This window comes from Choristoneura fumiferana, chromosome 8 (assembly GCF_025370935.1).
Source record: "Choristoneura fumiferana chromosome 8, NRCan_CFum_1, whole genome shotgun sequence".
NCBI classification, from domain to species: Eukaryota; Metazoa; Arthropoda; class Insecta; order Lepidoptera; family Tortricidae; genus Choristoneura; species Choristoneura fumiferana.
The window spans coordinates 9,009,780-9,032,494 of NC_133479.1; the positions used below are offsets into that span (position 1 = coordinate 9,009,780).

The 22,715-nt window shown below is 38.0% G+C and overlaps 2 protein-coding genes across 2 annotated transcripts; both read right to left on the minus strand.

Annotated features, from left to right (window-relative positions):
* Window positions 1–4,838: 4,838 nt before the first annotated feature.
* Window positions 4,839–22,375, minus strand: LOC141430386 (chromosome transmission fidelity protein 8 homolog). The gene is made up of 2 exons (XM_074091064.1): window positions 22,285–22,375; window positions 4,839–5,189 (listed from the first exon to the last, which is right to left on the minus strand). Exons 1-2 carry the CDS (start codon window positions 22,302–22,304, stop codon window positions 4,868–4,870), a joined length of 342 nt encoding a protein of 113 aa, XP_073947165.1. The 5' UTR covers window positions 22,305–22,375; the 3' UTR covers window positions 4,839–4,867.
* Window positions 5,099–21,676, minus strand: hay (ATP-dependent DNA helicase hay). The gene is made up of 15 exons (XM_074091062.1): window positions 21,525–21,676; window positions 21,211–21,358; window positions 19,987–20,127; window positions 19,499–19,693; window positions 18,475–18,620; window positions 17,805–17,956; window positions 17,085–17,251; window positions 13,862–14,032; window positions 11,202–11,422; window positions 10,476–10,659; window positions 9,251–9,594; window positions 7,711–7,853; window positions 7,479–7,562; window positions 6,210–6,388; window positions 5,099–5,189 (listed from the first exon to the last, which is right to left on the minus strand). Exons 1-14 carry the CDS (start codon window positions 21,583–21,585, stop codon window positions 6,212–6,214), a joined length of 2,334 nt encoding a protein of 777 aa, XP_073947163.1. The 5' UTR covers window positions 21,586–21,676; the 3' UTR covers window positions 5,099–5,189; window positions 6,210–6,211.
* Window positions 22,376–22,715: the final 340 nt, after the last annotated feature.

The window sequence follows — 22,715 nt, forward strand, 5'->3', positions numbered from 1 at the left end:
TCGGGGTAAAATCTCGCGAAATTATGACTTATAATAAGATACAAAAAATAAGCCAGTGGCGATTTTGGAGACTGTCAGAAGTGTACTGTTTCTAATTGAAGACTTATTGGCGTAATCAAGTTATTAGATTCTTTGTTGTATTGTAATATAATAATGTAATTTCCTTAATGTTTAAGAAACTTAGTATTAATTTATTATACAGCCAAAGTTCTTTTAGGGACACTTTTGTATATCATATTACTGAAGGTCCAATCCAATTAAGTTTGCGGACAGTAAATATTATTTCAAAAATATCTCAATATTATAGGTTTTTATTTTAAATTTGTTGCTTTCCTTTGCAACCAGCAAAGAGAAACGTGTAATACTGTCACGGTATATACTTCATTTTTTTAGAATTAGAAAGAAGGTAAGCGATCTTGATGTGTCTTTTTATTAAAAAACAAGTTTAAAAATATGTCACAGTAAACATGTAACAATTAGCAAGGACATATGATCATTTACATTCTTTTGGAATCGTAAGTAATGGTTATTGGTTTAAAAAAAAACGTTTTTCAATAACCTAACCAACAAAAAGTTTGAAAACCCCCGACATTGTCACTTTAAAGTTCAATGTTTCAAAAACGGCTGAACCGATTTTGATAAAACATGTCTAAGAACCATTGCTAGAAAACCTGAATTAAAAAAAAACGCATTCAAATCGGTTCACTCGTTTAAGAGCTATGGTGCCACATACAGACACACACATAGCGGTCAAACATATAAAACCCCTCTTTTTGCGTCGGGGGTTAATAAAAAGAGTCGTCAACATTGTTTACCCTTTTTCTAATGCTAAAAAAACGAAGTATAGAGCTATGCATATCGAAGCAAAAAATGCAGAAGTAACATGGTATATCCATGATAATGTATACCTATACTGTTCATAGGTCAACTGTCAATGTCCATAGAATCATTTTATTTGGCGTGGGAATATGTTAACGTTACATAATCCCTTGATTTGTTTATTGAATTAATAATTGTTTGTTAATAAATAGTTGTTTACAAAAGGGATGAATAGTACTATGTATTAAAGGTATCAAAAACTGTCGTAAATCTATTTACTTTCTATACTATAAAATCAAAAACTTGAGGATTAGTCTTAAATATGTGTTGTTAAGTAGTGGCATTCCTTGATTTATAATTTATATAATTTCTTAGCAACAGTTTCTACACATTTAGTTAATTCTATGAGTTCTATAAGTAGCCATTAATATATTATCTTTCTTTTGATTAATATAAATAAAGTGCCTTTCATAATATATAATTGTTTTAACACCATAGATAAGTTTAGTTATTAGAACCAACCAGTTCAAAGTCATTAATTCCGCCAGGATAGTTAGGTATAGGTGAGGTATAGACGTAATATGATTGATTATCTATAACAAGTAAACTAGGTACCCCTAGATTAGGTTTTTTTATATAAGGGGGAAAACGAGCATGAGGGTCACCTGATGGGAAGCAATCACCGCCGCCCATGGACACCTGTCAACACGAGGGATGTCACAGATGCGTTGCCGGCCCTTTGAAAGACTGATAAGCTCGTTTTTTAAAGATCCCTAAGTTGTACCGCTCAGGAAGCAGTGTTCCAGGAAGCGGTTCCATAATTTAGTAGTGCGTGGACCCTTCGGTTACTTTGGAAACCAAATCCCGTGAAACCATATCGGAAATACAAACGGAGACATGGATGCACAGAAAAACCAGAAAAAAACCCTGTTAAAGTAATAAATTTGGGGATGAAATAAAAAATACAAAACGACTCCAAAAAACCAATCATAATTTGATTGCTTAGTAGCGACATCTCTTGTCTGGGTGAGCGGTTAGTTCCGAAAGAATGTGACGTCTTTCGACGAAACATAGATTTCGCTAGTGCTGTTGCTTAAGTAGCATATAGTAGAAATAAATAAGCAACCTGAGATATGTATGCATAGAAAAAATTCGTGCCTAGATTCCTGTCTAGCAGTGGTGTAGGGGTTATAGCACGCAGCACGGATTGCTGAGAACCTGGGTTCGATTCCCAGAACTGGTCTCTTTTTCTGGATTTTCTGTGCATCCATGTCTCAGTTTGTATTTTCGATATGCGTATTTGGATCAGAGCAATGAGTTTGAGAACTTCAACTTAATCGATTTGGTAGATTTGGAAAAAAAAAATACGGTTCTGTTTTTCCTTTTGGAAGTCCGTCCGTATTGATATTGTGTCGTTCACCATTTGAGCACACTTAGGTACTGCTAAAAAGCGAAGTCCTGCCGTATGCCATGCATTCAGTTCAATATGGCACCATAAGCTCCTTTTAAGCCAAACCGATATAGTCTTTTTTCTGGTTCTAATGAGGGCTATCGCGTATGAATTCGCCACTAGAGGCGCTAGTGTAGCGTGAGGAACTAAAATCTGTCAGCTCTAAGCTCCGGATTTATGTATAATTACAATATAATTTGTGAATATTTTGCAATATCTGAAATTAATTATAGCAAATATGTGTTCTGGGGCAATGAATGTCTGTATTTTGAGACAGTTTTGTCTTTCGGAGACCTTTGTCCTCCCTTTTTTCCGAACAAAACGGGGACTATGCAACACTTCATGCTCGATATTTAGAGGGAATTGTTGCATTAAGGGTTTTGTAACCGATAATAAAGAAAGATATATTTCACTAAATTAATAGAAAACAATCGAATTGAATGCAAAATGAAAGAAATAGTAGTTTTTTTATGCAGCTTTTACAAGGAGTCATTTCATAGTAATGATGATAAACCTGTCATCTACTTAATTCTCATGCTGACAATAAAATATCAGAAGTTAAGAACCAGTTAATGCCGTAAGTACCTAATTGTGAAAACTAATTGTAAACATAAAAAAGTAAACAGTAAACAGTTGAACTGTAATTATCATAATCTAAAATTGGTTTTTTGTAATTAGATTTAGTAATCAAGTTTAATTAGCTAGGTACATATTTTCGAGATAACTTCTGAAGATATCTAGAGGAGAATTGTTGTCTTCAAAGGGTTTGTAACCGATAATAAAGAAAGTTATATTTCACTAAATTAATAGAAAACAATCGAATTGAATGCAAAATGAAAGAAATAGTAGTTTTTGTATGCAGCTTTTGCAAGGAGTCATTTCATAGTAATGATGATATAACCTGTCATTACTTAATTCTCATGCTGACATAAAAGATTCAGAAAATAAACCAGTTAATGCCGTAAGTACCTAATTGTGAAAATTAATTGTAAACATATTAAAAAGTTATCAGTAGAAACAGGCGCTCTGTGGTTATCATCACTAAGATTGTTTTTGGAATTTTGAGCCATTCGTTTAATTAGTATTCATTTTGCGATTATCGAACAAAACATCCACCTTTTTGCTGTCTTAGTCAACCTCGACATTGGCAGAATCATCAAAAAATTGATGGAGTCACTCTCCTAAATTTGAATTGAAAATTACCAATGCATTAACACTGTAAATACTGAAAAAAAAGGGTTTTATACATTTTGAAATACATAAACAATGTACAAACTGCAAATTTCATGGACTTATTCAACAAAATTAATGCATTATGTTAAGCATTAACTGAGCTGAAAATAATTTTGTATTGCCTAATTTCACCCTGTATATTAAATATGAATATGAAGAGATGCTTGCAAAAATTGGCATTTGTTATAATTATTTGGTTATAATCATCATATGGTATAATTCTCATTTTATGTCATATAACTTTTAAGTTACTTCATTGGTTTATTTATTTCATTAATATTATCACTTTTTTATTCAGAACAAAAGGTACTACATTGAGATCAAAAGAAAATGTAAAGAGGAACAAGAAAAATTGCAATCAAGAGTGCAAGGTTTGCATTATAAATGTGAACTTATGTGGTAATTATTGTTTTGCTACTTTGTTTAACCAACATCACTATTTTTTCTAGGTCAGAAAATATGGAAGGGAATTTTACTGTGACATTTGTGATTACAAAACTGTATACAGATCTACATACCAAAGACATTTGCTGACACATGAAAAAGTAAGTGATTTGTTTTTTATTTTAAATACATTTTTTTATTTTATTTCATCATAATTATAATTACTTGAATTGTTTCAGTCCGGAAGACAACACAAATGCATACATTGCTCATATGCTGCTGTTCAGCCAAATAATTTAAAAATTCATATGGAAACAGTACACCCTTTTGGGGCAGTGGAACCTGTGATCATTGTATCGTAGTAATAGTTAAGTAGTATTTTAACTAGGTGTTCTCAAACTGAGTGTGTGAAATGAACCACCAGCATAATAAGTTGTCTAGGGGAACATCTACTTCCAGAAAGTAAAAAGAAAATTGGTAAAAGTAGTTGCATTATAAAAAGATTGGCAACCCCTGTACACACTACTTTAGTAAGATCAAACTAAACTTACACATCCTATAGCTCCAGAAGTGATGGATAGTAAGATCAAACTAAACTTACACATCCTATAGCTCCAAAAGTGATGGATAGTAAGATCAAACTAAACTTACACATCCTATAGCTCCAAAAGTGGTGGATAGTAAGATTAAACTAAACTTACACATCATATAGCTCTAAAAGTGATGGATAGTAAGATTAAACTTACACATCCTATAGCTCCAAAAGTGATGGATGATCTTGAGTATTGTATTGTATTGCATTGGCCAAATTTGTAAAATACTTGTGTAAAACTTTACAAATAATCATAATACCTAATTAATTTTCAAGAACTACTTATTCCTTATAAACTAATACCTACCTTTATGTGCTGTTTTGCCAACAAGGATTGGGACAGAAAATAAAACGAATTAATTAATTATTCACAATTATTTATTCCATAATCAAACTCTTTCAGCAACATTAGAAATAATAGGTTTAGGCCTGGATTTGAATAGCAGCTTTTTTTTTACCACAGCCTTCACTTTGTATTGTGTTTTACCATCATTTACTTGTTTTTCTATGACAGCCATGGGTTGTTCAAGCTTGACTTCTTTTCCACTGAGGACATGGTGTCCTAGGATCAGGACCGGCTGTTTGTTCCTGTTGTGGTAGTGAAGATCTCCAATGACTGTGGGGCCAGCTTGCATCCCCTTCTTTATTTGTACAAGACCTTGCAATTCCACTATGGCCCACTCTGGAACTCCACTCCCATTCTCGGTTTTACTGTAAAGAATTAGATTAATGTAGTTATCGTGCGTAATGTGCGTTGAGACAATGGATAGGTAAATAAGGAAAACAAAAAAATATAATCATAGCAACTTTATTCGACTAGTACTGAGATTTACTGTGCTAAAACACAAGTTTCAGTTTACTGGCGCTTATCGCAGACAGGATTGTCTATCACTAGACTGCAAGACACCGAAGATTGCTGCTGATGGTTTCTTGTAAAAATAAAATCCTGTGTGCGACAATTATATTATGGTCTAGTCTGCTGTATGTGCTGTATCGCTATATCGTCACTACTTTGAAAAAATCTCGTATCTCAAATCGATACGTCAACTAAATCGACCCTTCAAATAAGGCGCATAAAGTTCACTTAGAAAAATTATAAAATTTAAGTTACGAGCTTTTTTAAAAGTAGTGACGATATGTCCTTAGTTTTAAAATGACTAGGTAGTCAGCAGTATTCCATCTTGACAACTGCAACCACCATAAAAGGTAAATGGAGTAACGAAAAACTGGATAAATTATTAAAAATGTTCGTATTTGGTGCCAGATTGCGCTGAAACTATAAGTGATATCGCTTTTAAATGTATGAAAGGTTTATAGTAAATTTATCAAGGATTATTTCGTTCCTACACACTTTTTATGTATCGTGTACGGTTTTCTTTTAAAATGGAAAATACCGCGGTCCGGGACATATTCGAGGGCGCGTGGGGCGAATCCACCCGTGTGGGCACCATGTTGCCCACAACCCAAATAGACTGGTGATGACACCTTTCACTGTCTATAGAGACCGATAGGCCGATGTCTTGATGCGCGGCGAAAAGGAAATAGGTAATCAAATCCAAAAGTCGTTCATGACTCCGACTCGCACTTTGCTGGTTTTCGGGTGACTGTGACCACAACCTTTTTTGAGAGATGGATCCGCGCCTGAAAACGCTGGCATATTCCCTATTTGCGTGACCAATGTGTGCTTTATGTCTTCGTTACACGCTAGCGTGGTTTGCTGTTGGTTCGTACAGCTAGTATCGGAACTTCTTGAAGAGCGGGTGCTTGTTGTGTTGTCCGGCGCGGCGGTGCTCCAGATAGAGCGCGTCGTCTGCGCCGGCGAGCGAGGCGAGCGAGCCGCCCGCGCGCCGCGCGCCGCCCGCGCCCGCCTCGCGCTCGTCCTCGCACTCCGTCTCGGACGCAGCCAGCACCTGCACACGACGATACGATAGATCAAGGCTGCTCAATACATTTCATAGATGGTAAGTTTTTTATCTACACCCATATAGTAAATCCTCAATTATGCGTTCAAAAACCATAGGTAATGACCAGCATTACGACATTGGATTCTATTATGAACACGGCTGTATCGTAATGGTCAATTTCAAACATCATTACAGCACGGGGGGGGGGGGGGGGCAGCGACCACGTGCAGCAGCAGGTCGTCGCGCGCGCAGCGGGCGCAGCTCGTGGGGCAGACATACCTACCTAGTTCTCGTTAATGCAGGTCATTCTCAATGGTTCTTGAACACATGATAGAGGATAGATAAAATATTGTATGCAACTGTACGTAATTAGGCCTTAAAACACTCATGTGACCGTATTAGTAACCCACACTCGTGTTTTAAGGACCCCTATTACGATACAGTTGCATAAAATACTAGTACAAGCTTTTATTTAGCTTGCCTCGTTGTTTACTCATTTCGGGTACTCTTGGAAGCTAAATTAGACCCATTTCATGTGGTCGGATTGACATGAAATTTGGTATACTTATGTAAATCTGGTGACAATACATCATACAATGTGGCAGTGACATCCTGGCAATCCGGACAGGATCATCTCCTCAGGACGGAACTCCTCCATGGTTAATGGCATAGTTTAGATGACAATGCAAGTACAATCAGCAAAAAAGCTTGTGATTAAAGTGTAATTTTTAACAAAAAAATATTTTCTTTTAGGACTTGTTCTATCTCCGTCCAGATCGCGGCCGCATCTTACTCGTTCAACAGCAGTGCTTGGTTTTTTTTTATTGTAACGTGGAGGAGTAAGATAAATAGCTGGTGAAATTGCTGGCGCTTATTCTATCTCAACTTTCTAGACTGGCAGGCAACGCCTCTGCAATTTTGTTACATATTTTGAAGGGGTTGTTATTACTAACTTACTCTCTTGGAAGTTGGAATAAACATTTTACACTCGCTATACAGGACATATCTATGATCTATGAAGACGACTAGCTATATCAAAGTGTAAGTTCCAAAATACTTCGAAATATATGTACGCATATGTTTATATTGTACAAACCTGCTGTAATAACATCCCTTGTTCCTCGCGAGAGCCGTAAAACATATCTGGCTCAGTGTCCATCCCCTTCAACTCTGTAATAACCTAAAAGAAAATTATAAAAACTAGAATTATAAAAATTAGACAAGGGATTGTCCAAAACTAGCCCTTATTTTTTTTTTAGTTTATATTGATAAACTAAAACATATCGCCAAGTTTTTGCAGGTAAATTTTGTGATATAAAGTAAAATACCTTGTAACTGTAGCCTTGGTTGACAAGAAACCGTTGCCGCTTGCGACTGTAGGCCATTTCCAGGGTGTCCTGTGATACTAGAGTGTAGAAAAACGCGTTGTACTCTTCTGCGATAGCTCCCTTCTTTGCTCTTAAAATACGACCTATTTAAACAAAAGGCAATAAGTTAGAATGGGCACAACTCATACTAGTATTTCTCCCATATTTGATCAACGAAATCTAAGATGTTATAAAGCGAAAAAGCTTTTCGGGTTTTAGGATAAGATATGAATGAAGCATGTTGTGATTTAAAAAAAAAAACGGCCAAGAGCGTGTCGGACACGCCTGAAATAGGGTTCCGTAGCCATTACAAAAAAAATAAGTAATATTTTTCTAAGGATTTCGTATTTTGTACGGAATATTCCAAGTTTAGGTTTAGGCTGCTATTTACTCTAAAACAAATAATATTTCTCAAGAAAACTTAACCGTTATAGTTTTCCTTGTAACGTTGATATACTTACTGCCATCCTGAATTTTTTCAAATGTTTATGCTCGATTTTAATGAAAGTTTGCACTATTTGAAGTTGAATATTTGACAAACAAATCACTGAATCAACCCCCACATGATAGCAACCCCCTAATGGTTTTAAAAGACCTACAGACAGACAGACAGACGTGGCGAAACTATAAGCATAGTAAAAGGGAACAAAGTAGGTTCACTACGATCAAGTACACCGCGCGGCTAAAATGTGTGCGCGCCGGTTGGCGCCGGTACGCACGCACACACTAACCCCCTTATTCATAAAACTTAACAAGCCTATGTTAACTAACAAATGCTTTGTCCCTTTCTAACAAATACAAATGTCGAATTGACAGATAAGGACAAACGAATTTTAGCGGCATTTTAACTAAAATAGGTTTGATTGTCGTTTATGAATAAGGGGGTTATAATTTAAGGAGGATTAAGTTTTCTTTAGTCAAGGCTACGCTGCCGTCGGCGCCGTACGTTTCGATTTTAGCTCGCTCGTCTTGCGCTCGCTTCGCGAGATGATCACCTTTTACGTTCGCGTACTCGTACTTACGTATTTTTTGTATTAGGTATAGTTGTAAATTAGTAGTATATAAGTGTAGTGTGATAGTTGCGTGCAAGGACACATAAAAAAATAATAGATACCTACCTACCTATAAAAAATATAGTTATAGTATTATGTGTAGGAAACATGAGTAGTTTGTACACAGTCGCCATCACCACTTCGGCGAATTTATAAATAATATTTGTAAATTTAGTATAATAATAATAATAGAGCGGCAAAGAATTTGGTTTCTCTAAACACAGATATTACACAATTTTAAGTTTACTTTCATACTAAAATTATTTGCCGGTAGGTAATTAATTAATCTAAAATAGACATCGACAACCCTAAGCGTCCGCGCCGGAGTAGGCAGTTAAGTCTCTTAAAGGGTCGGAGTGTGCATACTTGTTCTCTTTTACTATGCTATAAGGGTTCCGTTTTTGCCATTTTGGCTACGGAACCCTAAAAATATGAATATATCTAGATACCTAATCGTTGAGCTTCCTGCCGTCGAGAGCCGCCGTGCGAAGAGATCTGAATCAACACATTAGCTTCGGGCAAATCGAAACTTGTGTCAGCGACTTTGCTCACGAATATCGTGTTTACTTTAGGGTTAAACTTGAAGTTCTGTAATATCTGAATCCTTTCACTCTGCGACGTGGGCCCGTAGATGTATGGCTTGTTCATTTTGACGGCGTAATGTCGGAGCGCGAACACGTTGTCCGAGAAAACAATGGTTTTGTCGCCGCGTCGCTCGTGGTACCGGATCAGGAATTGGCAGGCGCGGAATTTCGTCGGATTCATCACATACAGCAGCATCTTTTTGTTGATTCTGTAACAAATATTGCCGCTTTAGAACGGTTATTGTCAGTTACAGGACATGTAGCTGACCGCATTCGGCATTTTAAGTAGGCTCCGGACTCCAAGAGTGTCGCAATGACGTCACAATAAGATATTTAAAGATTTCATTCATAACATTATATAATTTTTTAATGCTGTCGGTAATAATTACGAATCAACACAGCCCTATGACTGTAATAAGTACGGCTTCGCACGCGTAAACTATTAGAATCAACAGTTAAAGCGAAATTCTGTGATTTTACTAAATTCCCATCAGAATTCCCAAATAAAATTACAAAGTGGATTACATTAACGTTGTATATAAAACTTGCGCGTCAATTTTCATTTCTAATCCTAGCGGTTGAAACGTCGAGACTTTATTCTGATTTCGTTAGAATATCGGATAAAAAGTAGTTTATATTAAGTATTCGAGATATCCAGGTATCTATCTACACACTAAATTTCATCCAAATTAGTCCAACTGTTTTTACGTGAAGGAGTAACAAACATACACACACACATACAAACTTTCGCATTTACAATATTAGTAGGATAATAGTTTAGTAGCTCCCCGATCATAAAAGAACAGATCTCTCGTCAGGAATAAGAACACATTTTAAACTTTCGTCATTTTCACTCATAGTCAAAATACCACAAGTCAAGTGCGGTGCGGGTAGTTCGAAGGAGTCGCGCTGCTAGGCAGACTTGACACCCTACACTTCAGTCTACTCGTGTCGTGACCACGGCCACGTAATGTAGTGGAAACATCGAGGGATCGAGGTAATATTACTCGTGTGTTTCAGCGTGATAAGTCAAGTTTGTGGCATTTTGACTATGAGGAATAAGAAAAGCTAAATATTTGAAACTGCTTACTTCTGTATGAGGTATTCCCGGTAGAACTCCGGCGTCATGGGGCACCACACTTCTGCGCACTGCACGCGCGCGATGTAGCCGTTCGCCTGCAGTTCCAGCCAGTTGGCTTCGTACAGCTTTGGTCCGATGAGGAAGTTCAGATCTGCGATTTTGTCGTCTTCGCGGAGTAGCGTCGCCGTTAGACCTGATCAAGCAATGTTGCATTAAAATGTGGTAAAGAGCCTAAGTTGTATTTTTTTAGAAATGCTAACTGCAGCAAAAATCCGAATTCTTGCTTTACATGGTGGATTCAATATGGAGATGGTTGGTTAGATAGGGTTTTCTGAGTTACATAGGGTCGAAGTGTTTAGGGTCGAAGTCTAGGAGGGAACATCCACACATCATGATGCTGTCTCATGACATGAGACGGTTCAATCAGTTTGTAATTGACTATACAATGTATACAAGGTATTTTCAAATCCGAAATATTGTGGTTGGGTAAGTGTGAAAAATACACCTGTAAATGTTTTACAGGATTTTTATTTGTGATTAACGAATATAAGTAACAGTAATAATTTGACAAATGTTTCCATACCTCTATTAAGTTGTTCAAAGTACGGATACGGTACGGATTTGAAAGTGTGTGCATTTGAATAAAAAATCAATTCCTTCATCCCCCTAAACTAGTTTTGTCGTTACCGACTCCATTCCATAGATATGTTTATCTCATCTCAGAGAGTGACCCACCCAGCTTGGCATGCGAGTGAACTATGGTGAGCACGCGTCGGAACATCTTGGCGGGGATGGTGTGCACTTCATCGAGCACGACCAGTCCCCACTCCTGCGCCTGCAGCCACTTCATGGTCTGCTCGGCCTCCCACGAGCGCCGCTGGCCGTGCGTTATCATGCTGTACGTCGTTACTAGGATGCCCGCGCCCATTGGCTTGTCTTTAGCCTCTGATGTGAACCTGTTGAATTTTTTTTACATAAAAATGACCCTTGATCACAGAATAAGTAATAGTACAAGTACAGAAGGTTCTCTCTTTTGATGTTGACGAAAGCCGCCATTTTATATGCCTACGTAATTTTTATTAGCAAAATCACCGCGCACCATCAAGCAACATTGAACTCTAGTGCTGCGCGCGACGGTCGTTATTATTCAGCACCAACGTTTTGGTTTAGGATAGGGTTGTTAATCAATAAAAAAATAATACTCACATAAGAGTAAATTCGGAGAAATACTTAGTTTTCTAGCATTTTTAAATTGATGCGCCTACGATCTCCGACGGTCACAAAATGGATAATAGTACAAGGTCGCGTGCCGAATGCGTCGTCGGCTGCCTCAAAGGTTTTGTACGCCCGCAGTGGGCATTGGTGAATCGCGAATTACCTATCTATCTGTTCTTTTGTCGCACTCGCACTTAATATTCGAACAGAATATAACCCAGTTAGTGTAATGTTATATACAGAATATGAATATATAAATAAAATAAACATGAGTGCAATATTTTTTTGCACTCATCGTGAACCAGTTTCACGAAAATCACACAGCTACACGTAGCATTACGCGACGCAACTAGTTCGAGCGAGAGACTGCGAGCGTGCGTGCCGGGCGATGCTCATAGCCCTAGTGAGTTAACCCACGCCGGGCGTGGGGTGTTTTGATACTTACAGAATTGTACCTATATCGCGGAGTGCGCCGCGCCTGCCGTGATTGACGTCGTATGAGAAATGAGGCCAAAGGTTAAATTAAGAACAAAGGTTAGGACTAGGTTAGATGAGGCGAATGTTTGTTATTATGCTAGAGCTGTTATTCAAGTGGCTGGAGTAAGTATATGGTCGAATGTATGAACCGAGCGTGTTTGAATGCGTTACGGTACATTTCAACCGAAGTCGGCCGCAAGTATTTGAATTACTCCTAAGCTTAAATTCATGTGCGGAATTACATTTGAAATTTACCATGAGCTTTGCGGTGAAGGAAAACATCGCGAGGAAACCTGCACTAACCTGCGAAGCAATTCGATGGTGCGTATGTGTAGTATGGCAATTGGCCACTTTCAGTGTTTAGCAGTAACACAATAGTTTACTGCTACATAAACGCATATTGCTTGTGTCAGCGACAATCATGATGTATATAATCTAAGGTTTACTTAATAAAGGGGTTCTTGTTCTCTTCACGCACAACTACAGATATCGTCTTATTTACCACCACGTACCATCTCCTTATATTACATATGAAGTTCTCAATCCGCACTGGGCCCGCGTGGGAACTATGGCCCAAGCCCTCTTGTTCTGAGAGGAGGCCTGTGCCCAGCAGTGGGACGTATATAAGCTGGGATGGAGATTAGCGTAATTCGACAATATTGGAGTTTACCCTTGGTTATTGAGTGGCAACTTGGTTCTGCTCTCTGTGAAAGTCTCTAGGAGACAAAATCTACTTTGCTTACACTTACTACTGCCGAACCAACCGTAGGTTTTTGAATAGTACAACAACGAACTAAAAGAACTAGTACATTTATATAATGGGGAATGGATGAAAAATGTAGACACGCTTGAAACTTTTTTTATTGATAGGAATAACCTTCCTAATATTAACAGCAAAAAATATCAGTTTTTTAAGTAGCATCAATAAATTTAAAAAAAATGAAAGAGTTTTTTTTACCACCAAATTACGACAAACCGGTCGGTTACGGGTTGTTCCATAGCCCAGAACAAAAAATAAAAAAAGAAGTTATGTGTCTTTGACTCGTTTTGACAGGTGACACTCTTTACCTGCCCGGATAATAGCAACATGGAAATACCGACCCTGTTTTTTATGTACACGCCCATAGACTTGACATGAGCTTCTATGGGTGTATACAAGAAAAACAGGGTCGATATTTCCACGTCGGTATTATCCGGGCCGGTAAAGAGTGTCACCTGTCAAAACGAACGAGTCAAAGACACATAAATTCTTTTTTAAAGTTTTTTGTTCTGGGCTATGGAACCACCCGTAACCGACCGGACTATCGTGTTTTTTTTATTTTTATTAATTGATGCTACTTAAAAATCTGATATTTTTTTTTCTGTTAATTAGAAAGGTTATTCCTATTGATAAAAAAAGTTTCAAGCGATTCTATAAATGTCATCTATTCCTCATTGTACGGTCAGTTCCTTAGCTTAACCATCCACTTTTTTATTGACTTGACACTTGAGAGTGGGGTGAATATTCGAGCGTTTTGGTCAAGACAACCAAAAACAAAGGACAAGTCGCTAGAATCTTGATCACGCTAGATTTAGCATCGGTATGGTCTTTAGTTTTAGCATCACCAGGAAAAAAATCACCGCAAAAACGTTGGAACATTTACCCAGCGATCCGTTTAGTCAACGCGCACGCACAGCTGTAGTAAGAAAGGAAATGTTAGTACCTGCATATCATACTGTCGTCGGCCGTGGACCAGCACTTGAACTGCTGCTTCCACTGCTCCACGGACACGCCCGAGTTGCAGAGCACGAGCGCGCGCTTGCGCACCGTGCACACCGCCGTCACCCCCACCAAAGACTTGCCCGCGCCGCACGGCAGCACTATCACGCCGGACCTGAGTACGAATAAACACGTTAGCACTATAAACAATACTTGATCAAGGAACAGCTAGACACGGCACCTAGCAGTTGCTTTCAAATCATCATCATCATCATCAGCCGGAAGACGTCCACTGCTAGACAAAGGCCTCCCCCTTAGAACGCCACAATGAACGACCACTCGCCACTTGCATCCACCGGTTTCCCGCAACTCTCACGATGTCATCAGTCCACCTGGTGGGAGGCCTGCCAACGCTTCGTCTTCCGGTTCGTGGTCGCCACTCGAGGGCTTTTCTCCCCCAACGGTTATCTGGCCTGCCCATTGCCACTTCAATTTGCATATTTTTTCAGCTATGCTTCCAACTGCCTGCCTGATAATTTAACATTGTGTCTTAAGGGCGGTAAATAAGGAATTACGAACGAGTCTATTAGAATTTTAATGAGTCGATGTTCGTAATTCCAGTACCGCCCGTGCGACATACAATGTTTTTCATCACATTTGGGAGTAAAATTGCATATTTAAAATAAAAAACGAATATTTTTTCAAAAATTGCCGATACCGCTGATTGCGCTCTTGGCAATCCGCAGCATGTGCATGGCGTGCGTGTGCAGCGCGCGCACGGAGCAGCAGCACACCATGCAGTAACAAACTCATTTACCGACCTTGGGCTTCATGGCATGAAAATTAGTACGCGCAATGACTCATTTACCGACCACGGGTTTCATGACAAACACATTAAGGTCGAGGGTTTTATTTGGGGGGTTGCAACCAAGGTAGCCTGCATGTTACGATACTGTTTACGAGCAAGTGTGATAAAAATAATAATAATAAAATACGGATCATGACGCCAATCAACTGACATACTTTGTATGACCCGTCAAAGCACGATTTTTGCATAGATTTTGTGAGACAATTTTTAGTTATGGTTATGATTTAACTTATTTGTCAACTTAATCGACATTTAGGTTGTTCGTTACCACACCAATCATCGGTGGACTGAATGGTAACACCGATTGATCGATCGATGATTGGTGTGTGGTAAGTTTTTGATGATCGACGGATACCGGTCGATAAACGATTGATCGACAGCTGATCGATGCTACTGCTCGACGTTGATCAATTTCACTTTTACGGTTTATCGCTGCTATAAAAAAAACCTAACATCGAACCTAAACTATCTAAGTCGCTTCTGCTCCGAACCGTCTTGCTCGCTCGCACAAATTTTGAAGTAAAACTTTGCAATACAAAAATTAAAGGGTTATAAACACCTAATTTTCTGGTTATAAAATTTACCAAGTATTTTAGAAACAAAGTATATCACTTGATATTATATCATATTAATGTTATATAAGAAGTTATTACGTATTATAAGCGGTATACCTTATGTATGTTATATAATATGAATTTAGCCCATAAACATGTTATTTCTTATGAAAGTATATAAAACAACTGTTAAGTATACTAATTGAACGTTACACTTAATGAAATTATAGTGTTTCATGTTATAAATTAATGTAATTATACATAATGAACGTTTATAATATGAAACTATATCTAACCTTTTTATATAACTTGGGACGCACCCCTCGACGATCATACAATTTGCGCAGTAGAAATTGTCGATCGACGTCAACCGATCCATTCTACCATACTAAAATAGAACAAGTAGGTCCACTCCGACCCTTTAGGAGACTTAACTGCCTACTCCGGCGCGGACGCTTAGGGTTGTCGACGTCTATTTAAGATTAATTACCTACCGGCAAATAATTTTAGTACAAAAGTTAACTTAAAGTTGTGTAATGTCTGTGTCTAGAGAAACCAGACATATTCTATGCCGTTATATTATTATAATTATACTAAATTTAAAAATGTTATTTATAAATTCGCCAGAACGGTGATGGCGACTGTATACATACTACTCATGTTTACCTACACATAATACTATAACTATATTGTTTATAGGTAGGTAGGTATCTATTATTTTTTGTGTCCTTGCACGAAACTATTACAGTACACTTATATACCACTAATTTACAACTATACCTAATACAAAGAATACAAAAATACGTAAGTACGAGTACGCGAACGTAAAAGGTGATCATCTCAAGCGCATCAGCGCAAGACGAGCGAGCTAAAATAGAAACGTAAGAAAACTTAATCCTCCTTAAATTATCAGTGTGCGTGCGGCGGGTTCGTGCGTACCGGCGCCATCCGGCGCGCACACATTTAAGCCGCGCGATGTACTTTTGTTCGTAGTGAGCCTACTTGTTCTCTTTTACTATGATTCTACCGTCGATCGTCGATCAATCGATTGCTGTAGTAGAAGCTGTTGAAGCTGGACGTCGACCAATCCATCATACTATCGATCAGCGATTGATCGACTGGTGTCGTAACACTCTTGTTTCTTTTAAACCAACTGTCGAGTAAGTCCCAAAAGTCGAGCTCCGGAGAGTGAAACGGGTTAATACTTAAAATGACAGTGTGCTAGAAAATCAGATGCGGATATTTTGAGGATCGATTATCGATTATCGTTGTTAATTAGTTTCAATTAAATTAAATTAAAAAAAAATGTTAATGCAAGGTAATTGTGTTTAATTGATTCTTACGTTATTAATTACATACCCTGAAATATCCGCACCTTATTTTCTAGCACCTTATATAAAGAGTGAAACGAGGACGAGACAAAGCAAATGAAGTGTTTTTAGAGTTGCATACCTGTTGGCAAAAACTGAACCCTTAATAGGAGCACTTTGTCCATCCGGCCGTCTGTCAAGTCCCTTATTCTTAGGCATGCGTGGAGGGAGGTATCAACCCTTACACGCAAATACAGAGCGTAGAGTTGAAAAGTATGACTAAAAGTTAGGGTCTGTTACAGTGGCGTGGCGTCAGATATTTTCGTGGTAAAGCCCAGTAAAGCCGAATCAAAGATCGCTTACATCTTTCATAAGTTCTGTACATCTTGTTGTTCTATTTTGTAAATATTGGGAAAGCCGGTGGGAATAGAATTTTATGAACGCTTCGCCACTGGTCTGTTAGGATTCTCTTTATAAATTGCGTCACTGGTGTACCTGGCCCGTCCGTTGCCAAACATCTTCCGCAGACTTTTCTCCTGGTAAGGCCGCAGTACCGCCGTGGGCTTGAGGTCGATGTTGATGTCAGGATTGACGGTATCGTTGCGGAAGTCGTACTCTGCTAGTAACGGATGCTCCAGTTCGATGCAGCGCTTTTGTATCACCTGAGAAGGGAGAGATCAGTAATAAAGGTGGTACACAAGATAAATCTTGTATGAATATGATCAATCATCATGTGAGCAACAAAACTTAACAACAGGCGTACTTATGTGAATTCAGGAACAATACAATAATCTGGTAGTGAAATTCTGACGATCCAGCTAGGATCGTTTCCACAGGCAGGACGGAACTCTTCCATGGTTAAAAACATCGACAAGACACTCGGTACGCATAATTGAAAATGATTTTATCAATAAAAACTTATTTTTTAATCCGGAAATCCGGATTAGCGTCTATTTGACTGTAATTGAAAAATGTTCATATACAGCACGTAAATAGCCCCTTCGCACTCCCGACCCGCTGTCGTCCTGTGTATTATAGATTACACCGACGGCTGACGAGGGCTTGTTGTGCGCGAGTGCGAGCGCCGCGGTGTGATGATGTTCATATACAGCACGTAAATAGGCCCGTCGCACTCCCGACCCGCTGTCGTCCTGTGTATTTTGCGCTTTATGAATGGCGCGCGATTGTGGGAGGCTTATTACTTGCATTGCATACCTCAATCTTATCAGGGTCAACTTCGAAGGCGACGGCGGTGTTAGCGGTGAGGTCAGTGGCCTCGTCTTCCTCGTCGTCTTTGTCGAGCTGCTGGTAGAACTGGCTGATGTCGTCCGGCACAGCGCCGTTTGCGGCCGGCTTGTCCTCGGTCGCTACAATACACAACAATGACTTTTAATCGGTGACCAGGTACCAATTTGTATGATTCAGTTATTAATAGCGGTCACGTTGCGTTGAAATCATAGATACAATACATGGAAACAAACTTTTTTTTTGTATGCGATTTATTTTTATTACAACTTTTAATACAAATAATTGTCTTCCAAAAGCTTGACACTTTGTCAAAATGCATAAAAAAGTCGTGAATAGGTTCCAAATTAGATGGAAAAGACGTAAGGATATTAATCATGAATATGCAACAGCATTGCCAACTGTCCTATTTTTCCAGGATATGTTCTGCTTTTTCAGGTGTCCAGAGGCGTCCCAGATATGTCCTGATAAGGTCATGGATTATATTTTAATTTTCAAAATTAAAAAAATGTTTACTTTGTTATTGCAGTCTGTATTGAAAACGAATAGTCCTCGTTTTTCAAATTAAATTCTGGTTGTTTATTATAATTCTTATTTTTTTTTGTTTGGCAACTCTATCGTATCCCTTACTATTACTGACCGGAGGCAGCGGGCAGGGCGGGCGCCGCCGCGGCCGCCGTCGGCAGCAGCGCATCGTCGCCGTCGCGCCGCAGCCGGCACTGCTGGATCACGGGGTCGCGCAGCAATTTGTGTAGAACTTCTACATGCTTACTCTCCACTAGGTACCTGATAACCATAATTTTTATTACTTATAAACTATTTACTACTATGCCTTGACAAGTTCGTACATGTAACACTCGGTAAAACCCTGTTGCAGTCAGCATTTGCCGCACTTACAAAAAAATGTATAAAGGTTTCCTATAGTGAGGTAACTCAGCCGTCTTCCCGTCCGTACTATGCGGTACGCTATTTCTCCCCTAAATGTTCATTTAATAGTTTCAGTCTGTGCGAGCCTCCAATTTCGATTGCGATTTTAGGCAGTTCGCGCCGAGACAAAGATGTACGTCCACTATCACAAATTTTATTATGCTAAGCTCTACCTAAGTGTGGTTGTGTAGTTAGTTATGCTATAAAAACCACCTATGGTGTGGTGGTGGTGATAGATGGGTTTGTGTGATTTGTGCGTGTTCTTACAGTGTGGAGGTGGAGGAACTGCATGAACACGCATATTTTGCATAAGCTTAGCTATCGTAAGGTCGCGGGTGAGCAAGGAAATTCTTTTAGTTCATTGATATGGACCTCCGCAAAGTAACGCCTGATTCAATAAATTATGCTATAAAAAGGTTAAAGATACAGGGTCGGCCTCAGCAATCTAGGCGCCCCGGGCGAGTCATGCGTTTGGCACCCTTTTAGATACGACAGGCCGCAAATGACAGGACGTGTTTGTTAGATAGAATATTCATATTTATTATCCTATCGTCTATGATGAGTCTAGTTTTCCTTTATCGATAAAAATAGGTATTCAAATAAAGTGGTTAAGTAGACCTGGCACGCGCGGCGCCTTGCAGTTCCTGACGCCCCAGGAAGCCGCACAGCAACCCCATAAGCTTATCTTTTGTTGTCTTGTCTATGTTATATATTATTCTAGAATATTTTTGTTTTACCTGTTGTGTTTGAGGACAAGTTTAACTTTTCCATATGATAGTGTGCATAGTGTTATGAATTCTATAATGCCAGCAGGGACGGCGCATTTGCTGAGCCTCTGCAGATATTCTATGATGTCTCCAGTTTGCAAGCCCACTGACACAGCTGCATATAAACTGTATGCTGTGAGCTTATACTCGTGTATATGTTGAGGCCTGCAAAATGACAATATATTTACTTAAGCTCATTTAAAGGTATTAGATTATAAAAGTCAATGAAGCTCTGACTGTTACCTCTTCACACATAAACTGTTGAATCAATTTCTATGAAATTTGGTATAGAGATACTTTGAGCCCCTGGGAAGTATGTAGGATAGTTTTTAATCTTTGAAAAATCGCCTAGTTCCTATGGGATAGCGATAAATGAATTCTTTGCAGACAACATTTTTTACAATCATAAAATTTTGCTGTGCTGCATCTATATGTATATCTATGTAGTTTACACATACCGGCACACTGGCTCTGCGATTGCTATCAGGAAGTCATGAGCATGTTTGTAGACTGGTGAGAAGGCTTCTAAAAAGATGTGTCCATTCGGGGCCACCCATAGTGGCCTGCTGGCATTGTCTGGCTTTAGAGCCATCTGGCTTCTGAAATTTTTTTATAACTATGAGTCCAATAAATTTTGGTTTAATTTTTTTATTTATTTTACATTTAATGTATTGACTGTTTTTTTTAATTTCTCTGAATGCTGCCTATTATAATTGTTTCTCACGGAAAACTCACGACTGCACAGAATGGTCTAAAATGGAAGAGACCTTTACTCAGCATTGGGTAGATCAAGGTTGAAGAAGATAATTGTTTCTATATACAATCATTTGCCCAATTATTAAAATTAAAAATATTTTTGTCACACTAATGATATGCAACATAATAATTCGAGCCTAACAGTAATTATTGTATCTTGACTTATTGATTGACTGATCAATAAGTCAAGATTCTTCTCAAGAAGAAGTATTTTTTTTTAATCAGATATATGGCACTTATTAAAGTACTAGCTGTTGCCTGCGGCTTTGGCCCAGATGCAATCTTTTTTTCAAAAACAAAATACTCTCATGCCAACATGCTATGGAACGAAGTATCCTGAAACTGAAAATAATTGATAAAATACGAAATACTGACATATGCAAGAAAACAAAATTAACAGACGCATTGCAACATGCCTTGCAACCAGGATAATAGATGAACAGTACAAACAACAGAGTGACTTGGTCCTGCTGGCAAAAGACAAAAAGGACGGCAAAAGAAAAGATGGGTTGATGATATTGTAAACACAGCTGGAAATATCTGGATGAGCACTGCTCAAAACAAACAAAATTGGAAAGAGATAGAGGAGGCTTATACCCAATAGGGGCCATAAAGTCAAATATAAACTTATTGTACTGTATGGATAAATAAAGCTTTAATAATAATAATTTATAATAATATTTTTATTTTATATGTACTTTTCTGTATTTTACTTTTTATAACTATTATAAAAACCTAATCCTAAGAATGAAAAAAAAAAAAAAAACTAATAAAAAGCGCAAACCTTGTCCTGACCATAAGAGATAGATACTAAAAACATATTATCTAATTCGGTGTCGTCGTTTGGAAGTTAGGCGCGTACATACATTTCGGTGATTCATTTTTATTTAATATAGAATATAGATTATTGCGAAAAAACTGCTTACCTATAATCTTTAGCACCAAATTCATCTTCAGGTACTTGATCATTCTTCTCAGCATCTTGCATGGCAGCCCCCGGCACACCAACATTGTCTGGATTATCATCTTCTACCAAATCTATTGTCATATCCTCTTCGACTTTTTTCTTTTTGCCTAAAACATGCAATAGATTCCACATAAAAACTGTGTTATTTCTTGGTTCATTATAGTATTGATTTTAGAGCAGAATGAAAATTTTAATTTGCCACTAATTATCATGATTGTAACTACTACAAGTGCATGTCTAGACTTGCTTAGTAACATTTTGCTTGTGACTTACTTGATCTATCGCTGCTGGATTGCTTGGAGTCATATTTCTTTACTTTTTTCGTAGGTCCCATGTTGACACTTGTTATTAAACTTTTATGGAAACCATGTACTTGCAACGGTGTTGTTTATAGGTACACCAGACACTAACTAACACTAACGTGAATGTCGTGAATTTGTCGTCTTGCTGTCAAAAACAAGTGACGTATATGTCAATTTTCAATGTTGTTTACTTTTTATGCAGTCTACTTATTTAGCAAGGGTTGCAGCCCATACAACCTCTATTATAGTTTTTTTTACGATTTTTATCTCGCTAGAAACTTATTAATGTCAAAGAAAATAAATAAAAAATTGATTCTGTGTAGTATATCACCGCATTTTGAAAAAAATAAATATTGTACGACCCAAGTGTAAATTTTTATTTTCTGGCGCTCGCGGTCGCAATCAAATGACAGATTTCGCATACAAAAACTGTCATTTGATTGCAATCGCGAGCGCCAGAAACGTTAGTTAACCATTGGTCTGGTCGGGTCGGGTAATTATCATAACGAGACGGACGGGACGAGGTCATTATTGTTTGTAATTATAAGAGGTTTTGGCATGCAAAACAACATACATGAAAAGAACCAATGCGACGCCAGATAATTATGTTTCAAATAGTTGATAATTGCCTCATAATATAACCAGTTACAGCTAGACACACAAAATTATAACCTCAATTTTTATTCATTTGTGTCAACTGCAAAATGTAAATAATAAGAAGCATAACATACCAGTCTATGTATATCAGCATTATGAGCCACTAATTGAACTGAGACTAAGCCAAATATATGATCATTTACTATGAAATCAAAACACTATGAGTCGCTCGCTCCTGCCCTGCCGTGACACCGGCAATTGTTATTGTTTTGATTAGCGCTCTAGTCCAGTAGTTCCAGTAGTAACAGTAGATGGCGCAACGAAACTGTCTGTCTATTACTTCTCAATAAAAAACCGGCCAAGAGCGTGTCGGACACGCCAAAAATAGGGTTCCGTAACCATTACGAAAAAATTAAGTATTGTTTTAAATTTGTATTTTTATACGGAATCTTCCAAGTTTAGGTATATTTTATACCTTAGGCTGCTATTTACTCATAAACTACTAATAATTCTCAAGCAAACTTAGCCGTTATATTTTTCCTTGAAAGTTTGATATACTTACTAC

Excerpts from the sequence above, each read along its gene's own strand:
- LOC141430386 (XM_074091064.1), bottom strand. The coding sequence starts at position 22,304 with ATGCTGATATACATAGACTG. Across the intron at positions 5,190-22,284 it reads ATGCTGATATACATAGACTG|TAAAACCGAGAATGGGAGTG; the intron begins GTATGTTATGCT and ends AATTCTTTACAG.
- hay (XM_074091062.1), bottom strand. The coding sequence starts at position 21,585 with ATGGGACCTACGAAAAAAGTAAAGAAATATGACTCCAAGCAATCCAGC. Across the intron at positions 20,128-21,210 it reads TTTGGTGCTAAAGATTATAG|AAGCCAGATGGCTCTAAAGC; the intron begins GTAAGCAGTTTT and ends AAAAAATTTCAG. Across the intron at positions 9,595-10,475 it reads CGGGAATACCTCATACAGAA|AATCAACAAAAAGATGCTGC; the intron begins GTAAGCAGTTTC and ends TATTTGTTACAG.